Here is a 9,154-nt window from a genome sequence, read left to right on the forward strand (position 1 = left end):
TGACTTACCTTAACACTCTTTTTTTCATCTGAGCCTTCAGTCATCAGGTAAGCTTTATCACCATCGGTTCCTTCTACACTGAGGAAGCAGTTAGTGGTGTGCCCAATGCCACTTGGCAGCACTTTGTCCCATAGCATGGCATTGATCACAGAACTCTTCCCACTGCTGGTTCTAGAGATGGAGCAGGAAGAGAAGGGAAATGTGAATTTTTAAACCTTGTAATGTAGCCAAGAATATAAATAGTCTGTGCAGGAAAAAATAAATCCAGAGACCAGGCCTAGGAAAGCCTAATTCTGAAGCAAATTGTGTACATTTGCTTGTTTTCTCTTATTTGGCAGTATCATTAAGTATATAACCAGAGAACAGACATATTTTCCCTACTGTCAGCCCTTTAAGGTCAGACTAGGAAACCAAAATCATCATGCATGCTAATCCTGCTCTTATTATGTGGTTACAGTAACAGAATTTTGCAAGTCTGCATGAGCTTCTCCCTCTCCTCCCCTGCATGAGAACTAGGGAGTGTCCTGCCTCAGACATTCCCAAATTACATTTCTGCCCCAGACTCAGATTTCTTTCATGTGACTGTTGCCTTGGTTGCAGCTCTTCCTCCTGTTCCTCAAGGTTATTCTTTCTTCCCATTATACCTACCTCCACCAATTTCTACTATTTTGATAATTTATTTTGGTTTGGATAATGATGGGGAGAGAAAAGTAGCAAGGAAAGGCACTGAAACCTTCTTTGCAATAATTGCTAATGTAAAAGATCTAAGCAGGCATTGCCCAGAAACTTTAAAACTTAGATAAACATATGTAAGAACTAGAAAGTTGCTTTCATTTTTAATGATAGCAAAGTCTCTGTGGAAACCCAACTGCACATGTTCCATTTTTTGGGAAACACATTACACCTTACAGAGGCAAGAGCATCTGTGGGAGTGGGCAGGTCAGAAAAGTCAAGATGGCAGCTGAGACTGAAGCCTCACCCCTTTTTCACTGGAAAAAGACCTGAAACTGACATCATCTGCTGAGAAATTATATTGTACAAGCATCAATAAAGTGAATGAGAATTGCTCAGGGAACAGCATTGGGGTAACTCTTAATTCTGAGCGTTAGCTTCCTCATGAAACATGATTTTAATGACTTCTCAGGTAATGTGTTTGAAATAATTTGAAATGTGCTATATAATAGCTAAGCAGTATGATCAGCATGGAGCAGCACAGACCAGTGTTTCTCAATTTCAGCAACTTTAAGATGTGTGGATTTCCAACTCCCAGCTCGCTGAGGAACTCTGAGGGTTGAAGTCTACACATCTTAAAGATGCTGAGATTGAGAAACACTGACCTAGATCTTGGCTGACCTTGAAAACTTACATAGGGTTGGAAGCTAATTAGTACTTGGATGGTAGGCTACCAGCAAATCCTTGATGGTTTACTTGTAAAGTAAACTGGGAAGTCAGAAAAAAAACATACTGGAAAAAGGCAATGGCAAAAACACTTTTGTATTGTTGCCAAGAAAACTGCATGGATGGACCCATGAAGTCATCAACAGTGGAGCTCAAAATGATAAGAGACATTAATTTTGCTGTCATCCTGGTCAAGAATTTTTGCTTTGTATGCATGTTGTTACTGCTATTTACTCACTTTATAGTGTGTTTTCCTACCCACCCAAGATGGCTAATTCACAGATGCCTGGCTAGGAATGATTCTTGATGGATTACTTCCCAAGAGAAGATCCTTATGTATTTATTCCAATGAACATCAACCCTTACCTGCCAAAAAATGCTACTTTCATATGCCGCCGTGCTAATACTTCCCCAATTATGGCCAGCTTGTTTTTATATGCCTCTATTTCTGTAAGTTCGTCCATGGTAGCTATACATTCAAGCTCTGAGTTTTTGTAGGTTTCTGCCATCAGAGGGAACAACAACACAGTGTTAAAACAGGCTACTGCAGAACAACAAGGCTTTTTCCATTTGATATGACACGTCAGTGTAACTTCAAGGGAAATCTTTTTGTAAGGAGTTGCCTTGTGCCAAGACTATGAGTTCTCAGAGGATGAAGGGTCAGGACCTGCCAGGTGGAAGGGAGTGGGGTGTTGCAGATTTTTCTAAACACAATCAGGCTTGCGCAGGCAAAGTGGGAACTTGTTCTGGCTTTTGTCTTCATTTTATCTCAGCTAGCTAAAGGACATAGCACATATACTATTTGATCACCAACTGTATAAAAAAGAGAGAGATCAATATCTTGGACTACTCATTAGATGAACGGCCTATTGGGATTCTTACATTAAAACAACATATTTCATGTGTGGTCAGAATCCAAAAATTACAAATAATGCAGCCCTTTATCTGAACAAAACAGTACAACTGATAACTGCATATGTGAATCTGGGCTAAATTATAGGGGTGACACAGAAATATGATTTGCATTTTGTTTTACTTATGTCTTTTATGCTATTTTCTAACAAATGGTCTTATTACTGTTCTGTATTTTATATTCTGATATGGCCTAATGGCTAATCAATAAATAATAATAACAACCTGAGATAGTCCATAGCGAGCAGCTGCTGCACTCCAAAATTTGAGAACTCCAGTGAAATACAACTTGCATTTAATTATTAAAGGTGCTGTATTTATTTTTTTACCCAACCCCAACACTAATAAAACTACTCATTTTGTTCATATAAGGTCAAACAAATTCAGTTTTTATTTTGGGGGTCATAGTACCACAAAGTTTGAGAATTATTGATCTAAATTATTGTGCAGCCGACTCTCAGGGTTCGCTAAAGGCAGCCTAGTGGCCTTTCACTGCAGAGGTTAGCAGATTAATTTTGGCCTGCTAAATCACAACTAATGATTCATGTGCTGCTGCGTCTTTCATCACAAAGAAAGGTATTGCCACTAAAATAGAAGCAGGCAAGGAACTTCTCCAAAGGGGTAAAACTGAATCTTTTTTTTTTTCCTCCAGTGGTGAAAAACATCAGAATTACATTTCAGTTATAATGTGTGTCAGACAGACAGACAGACATCTCCAATATTATTTATAAAGGCATGCCAAACGTTTTGATCTAGAAACATCCCATTCTGAGACTGGTACTGGAAGCAGTCTGAGCCTTTTCCAGCCTGACCAGAAGTATTCCAACCTCCAAATGAATTATAGGCACCTCCATTTTCCAGGTCAGAAACTTTTGAATTTTGAAATATTTTGTACACCCCTAATTATTCTGTATATTTGATAAGTAGCATATATCATCTACCAACTTTTAAGAAGCTCCTAATATTCTATCAGTAGCACTAATAATGTTCTCTGAGGAAGCACTATGTTTATCAAATGCTGTTTAGGGGCCTTAGAATATGAATCTGTTATCAAAGCCTCCCTCTGCCACTCAGCTTCATAACCTAAATCTATTTAACACTTCTGTGACATCAGAGCAGTTAACCAATCAAATGAAGCGGAGGGACTGTGTCATTCTCAAGCCCATTAGAACAACTCAGGAAATAATAGGCAGGCAAAGATCAAGGCACAGACATTATGAAGGGACAATCAACCTGGCATACTGATAGGCCCTTTTCCAGGGTTATAAAGTGTGACGAGCCCTCAATACAATATTTGTCTATTTCTTTCTTTATAGAGTAACCATAAAAAACAGAAACCCTGCCAGCAAATTATTGGCTGACCAAAATATATGGAATCCTGCATTCATTTTGTTACACTATATATAATAAAACACTCAAGAATTCTGCCTAATCATGGCTATGCGAAAGAAGGAACAATTGTCAAAAGAGCTATGCAATGCCTTCCAAAGAAGCACTTCACAAATATTCCGGAGTGTGAATGAAGCACCTCTCTTTCAGTCATTAAAGCTTTTGTGAGGTTCCTGCAGCTGCTCCAGCAGCCACTCTGTCCTGTCTTCACCTACATGGACCTGCGCAGCTGCCTCCCTTACTCTCCCCAAAATATGCATTCCCTGTTGCCCTCAACTTAAAACCAACCTTCAACAAAGTTTGCTCCTTCGGTAACATAATTCAGTAGTTCTTCAAAAATGGCAGTAATCTTCTTCTTAGCCAATACGAAGTGTTTGAGTGGGGAGGGATTAAAGTCCGCCATCATGCAACTGAAAAAGATGATACCAAAGTTTAGAATAATTGAATACTGACTTCTAATCCAACCCAGAAAATGTCTTCAGTAGCCATAAACAGAGTTTTAACTCCCATGATGACCTGGGAAAAAGCATGGCTGGGTTAATTACCTGTCTAAAAGGTGAAGGAATTCTAGAGGGACCCACAAATATATCCAAGATGCTTCTTCCAGCCCACAGTCACAAGAAAAATGGCAGGAGAGGGGACGGCTGAAACTGACATCATATTGGTGAACTCCATCGGTGTATTTCCCTTGATTGTGGGAAATGTACTGTATCTACAAAACTGTTTCTAAACTATTGAACTATTGAGTTCAGGTCCCAAGGTAATTTACAATGTGAGGGGGAGATTTTTCTTCCAAAAAATCTGGGTTACATGCAGGAATCTTGTTTTCATTTACTCCTTTTTTTATTATTGGGAAAGCCACATCAAAATGCATGCATACACCACTCACAATGAGCGGTTATATTCCTGAATTTTGACATTTTGAAGTTAGGTAGTGAATGCATCCAAGTTAAAAAAAAGTATAGCATTAATCACTTTTGCTATGTAATTTCTCCATAATATTACCTCAGAATAAAAATCTATTTTGTGGCTAATTGCAGTAACTCAAGGTGGGTGGGTGAACTGATTAGATCAGTTCATAATTGTAAAATATATTAAAAGTATATTAAAATATGTTATTACATTTTATAAAATCAAAGGCATTCATTTCATCCAACATAAATTTCAGCTTTTAATCCAAGGCAGACATACTGTTAGAAAAACAAGCACGTATTAATCATATTTATTTTATTTCATAACCCAACTGCTAATTTTGTTCACATTAGCAATGCAGTTTTCCTTCTGTAAATATTGTCAAATATTTTTGGGGGAAATCAAAGTAGCTGAGGTTTGGAACCCTCTGTTAACACCACCTTTTTGCTTGAAACTTGCAAAATCTCATTTAAAACTGTCAAATGGAGGTTGAAATTGACTAGCTTTTCCAGTCCTGGAAGAAACCAGGAAAATACAGCAGCACAGAAAAGCTTTAGTGTCTCATTTTTACTGTGCCACACTGACCTAGATACTTGGAGCGTGTGCTCCCTGCCCACTGGCACTAACAGTTTGCTGCAATACATGGAATCTGCTTTTCCCAGAAATGGACTGTGTTGCAACAGTGGCTACCATATGTTATTTGCAAAAATATCAGTGTCCTTAAACCTATTCAATGCACAGATTAAGATGCCTCATTCAAGTAGATGAAACTTGCATTTCCATACAGCCCAAACTCAAAGAAAGGCGCTGTCAGAACCTGCATCAACCAACAATTGTTATTTTGCAAAGAATTGCCTTCAATGGGAGTTTGATTTGCTTCTGCCAATTGTTACTGGGGAGGGGGGCTAGTAGTTAAGAGTTGTAATAGGAGATGGTGAGGAGCTTAACCTTATATGGGCAGTGAAGCCAGGTCGGATTGCAGGCAAGGCCAGTGGGGGCTGATGGCCAGGAAGGAGTTATGTGTCCGTGGGAGGAAGGGAAGAGGTCACCACCAGGTGAAGAGGAATTGAGGCGCCAGGGCAATTAGGGGAGGGGAGATAAATAGAGGGAAATTTTTCAAGGCTTTAGTTTTAGCAATGTTTTGTTCAAAGCTACATCCACCACAGAATAAAGGAGCATTTTTCTGAACCAGGCCTGGTTGCATGAGAATTCTTTGGGAGTGGGTGTAGACACTGTGGACTTGACAGGCGCATACAATAGCAAAGAAAAGCCAATACATTTATCAGGGCAGAGGCTTTTAGGCATCAGAGGTCACGTCTCATATAGCATAGTAATTCCTAACACTAGTGTGCTGTGATATGTGCAAAGCACAAACCAAAATTAAATCCAATCAGAAAGAGTATGAAATCCAGTCAAATGATAAGAGAACTACTCCCAAGTGGACCCGACCACAAAAATTAACTTGCGCACACATACAGAGCAAATTACTTCGTGGAAGGTTCCTAAGAAGCCCATATCTATTTTTCTTACTGTTACATCTTTTTTATAGATTTAACACCTACCCTGGGGTTCTCCAAAGTGGCCAATATTGACCCCCAAGGGTCAATGGGACTATCCATTATTATTATTAGTAGTACATTAGTTAAAGTAGTATTTATTAAATTATTTTAATATAATAAATGTGTGGGGGTCGATGAGCAATCTAAAACTTCGTGAAGGGGTTGATGAGCTGAAGAGTTTGGGGACCCCTGATCTACCCCATCTTTCTATTCTACTGGACCAAGTAGGCAATGCCAGGGTTAGAAGCTAACAAAGTACTGAAATCTCCCTCTGAAAGTTTAAAAAGACGTGCCTGGTCTTCTCTCCCACCCAGAGGTTTCCATCTGCTGCTCCTTAAAGCAAGAGCAGGCTCTGGTCTTGTGGCCACCAGAGCACCCGGCTCCCCTCCCCAAGGTGCAGGGCCCAGGGGGATCCTCACAAAGCAGGTTTCAAGTCAGGGCCGGGGGTCCAGGCCCGGCTTTTGGAAAGAGGCCTCCGGGGGCAGCTTTAGGGGGCAGCTTTAGGGGCCCCCTTTTCTCAGAGATGCAAAATTCGGAACTGCCCGAAAAGAAACGTCCCAGACTGGACCCTCCAACACCCTCTGCCCCCTTTTTTTCCGACATGGCCCTCCCACGGCGGCCCCTGAACTCCCTTCGCTTCCCCCTTAACTTGATTAGATAAAAAAGAAATAAATAAGTGGCTGCGAGTGGCTCAGCATCTTAACATGGAGTTTCAGGGTTGGGGCCCCCCAGAAAACGTGGGCGACCAGGCAGCCCCTGCCCCGAGGAAAAGTTTGGCCTGACACCTCCCAGCCGCCTCCAGAGGGGGGACTACAACTCTCGTGGTGCTCGGACAGCTGGGCACTGTAGTCCAACGCATCTGGGAAGCACGAGGTGGGGAGGAGGGCTGCCGAAGCGCCCTTCGATGGGCGGAAAGCGCCCCCCCCGCCTGCGCTGGGGTACACAAATGACCCCCCGCCTCATTCATTAAGAGGAGAGAGGTAATTCAACAGATAAAGCCTCCCGCTTCACCCCCACCGTACCTGGCAAGACGCGCGGGGCTCACCCCCCCTTCGGAACCTCAGCGGCTTTGCCCCGCCTCCTGCTCTCACCCAATCAGGAGGAAGCGGCGCGCACTTCCGCCTCCTCTCCCCCGCCGGCCGTGCTTCGCTTCATCTTTGCTCCGGGGCCAACGCCGGGCCTCGGGTTCTTCTTTTGCGCGTGCGCCCTAGGCTGCGAAACTTTCTCTCGCGATCCCCCTCGGCTCCTTCGAACGACAGCCTGAAGTGGGGCCTGGATCCAGTCTCTCCCTCTTCACCCTCTCCCTCGGCTCCTTCCTCGGAGACAAACATCCGGACGCCGCACCAGGTGGCAGTAAGCAGAGTTTTCTAGGTTTTGGTGGGCGCCATTCCGTGGCCGCCCGGATTTTGCAGCCAGCTAGCATAAGCTTACCTTAAGAGGCCAGGGAAAATACAACCGCAATCTATTTCAGGTTTCCGTTTGACTGCTGACTTATGCGGGGCAAAGGCCTTAATTAGAGAGTTTTCTCCAGCCTGATCCTGCCAGGGAGATATGGGAGCGGTCGTTCAGTCCAGTTAAAGGTTTATGTAAGGCAGTGTTTCTCTCTCTCTGTTTTTTGAAATATTTTTTCTTAAAAGATTTTAAATAGATTTTAAAAACGACAGAAACATAAAAAAAAGTAGGAAAAGAAAGAAAATATAAAAGGATAAAAGAAAAAGTGAAAGAAAAGAAAAAGGAAAGAAAAAGATATCTACAGAAGCGACTTCCGATTTTTTTTGTGCAGTTACAAACATAGCAATTATCACCCCCACCCTCCCAGATTACCTTCCCTTCTTCCCATAGACAAACCTTTTTAATCAATAAATCCGGAAGTCACCAGTTCATTTTTGTCCATTTTCAGCAAAAAGCCCATAAAGGGTTTCCAATCTGTTATAAAAGTAATTATAGTTCCCCCCTTAATCAAGCAAGTCGATTTAACCATTTCTGCAGACTCAGTCATCTGTAAGGCAGGGTCTCTCCACCTGGGCCATTTTAAGGTGGGTGGACTTCACCTCCCAGAATTCCCCAGCCAGTCCACCCATCTTAAAGTGGCCCAGGTGGAGAAGCACTGATATAGGGTCCAGTAGACTTAGGGATCTGCCAAGCAGTTGTGACTCACAACTATCCCTTAGCAATATAAAAGCGCTTGTCTTTTTCCATGAAATATTAAATCTGGCCTGAGAGAGGAACTCTGGATTTGTTAGGGTTTTTTTTCTCCTCTAGACTGAAAACAGCAGCAAAGGCCGAAAGAGCTTACGTCCTGAGTGGGTCTGGCGTTGTGGCCTTTTGCTCCAAATCGTTTGGAAACTAAGTAAGACAATCTTGGCAGAGAAAGTAGACACCAAAGTGTAAACGTGTTTTCTTTTCAGCGCTGCTTTGCTCCTTTGTGTTGTTTTACCCGTCCTGCCATTTTCTCTCCTGGTAGCTCCGCTTGCATGTCAGTGATTGCTAACTTTTATATGTGGCTTTAGGCTTCTCATCACTTGGCACACCCTTGTTCCTCTAATACAGTGTTTCTCAACCTGGGGAATTCTGGGAGTTGAAGTCCACCCATCTTCAAGTTGCCAAGGTTGAGAAACATTGTGCTAAAGACAGACTATATGTTTAATTGTGGTTCTTCCATGTTAAGCTTTATTAGGCTCACACACTTCAAATTGTTTGGGCTGGTTACCTTAATTAAAAGTGGAAACTGGAGTCTTTTTTTTTTTTTATCTAACCTTGGGAAAAGCTACTATCCTTTTATGCCCTATCCAGATTCTATGTGAAGTAGGACCTCTCCCCATTCAAGAACATCCTGTCCTGGTTTCTTTCATCTTTCATCCAAGGGAACAGCTATGCATAGGCAAAGGGAGTGGTGGGCTTCTGTTACGTGTTTGTGACAGATAACTCTGTGACGTACGGTGTAGCCTTATTTCAGCTATGGTATGACTGATTCGCCAAACGTA

At 42.1% G+C, this 9,154-nt stretch overlaps 1 protein-coding gene across 2 annotated transcripts in view; it reads right to left on the reverse strand.

The window, feature by feature from the left end:
• The window catches only part of MFN1 (mitofusin 1), a 29,360-nt gene extending 21,789 nt beyond the window's left edge, over positions 1 to 7,571 (reverse strand). Inside the window, exons 1-4 of one of the 2 annotated variants that reach the window (XM_007422796.3) lie at positions 7,193 to 7,571; positions 3,988 to 4,109; positions 1,765 to 1,900; positions 9 to 171 (exon numbers count right to left, since the gene is read on the reverse strand). In XM_007422796.3, the coding sequence (XP_007422858.1) occupies positions 9 to 171; positions 1,765 to 1,900; positions 3,988 to 4,105 (417 nt within the window). In that variant the 5' untranslated portion in view covers positions 4,106 to 4,109; positions 7,193 to 7,571. The remainder of the gene's footprint in view (positions 1 to 8; positions 172 to 1,764; positions 1,901 to 3,987; positions 4,110 to 7,192) is intronic. The other variant, XM_007422795.3, reaches the window with a different exon arrangement.
• Positions 7,572 to 9,154: the final 1,583 nt, after the last annotated feature.

Source organism: Python bivittatus, unplaced genomic scaffold, assembly GCF_059951505.1.
Source record: "Python bivittatus isolate LINGU-HERP-01145 unplaced genomic scaffold, Pbiv_v1 ctg000980_np1212, whole genome shotgun sequence".
Classification (NCBI taxonomy): domain Eukaryota; kingdom Metazoa; phylum Chordata; class Lepidosauria; order Squamata; family Pythonidae; genus Python; species Python bivittatus.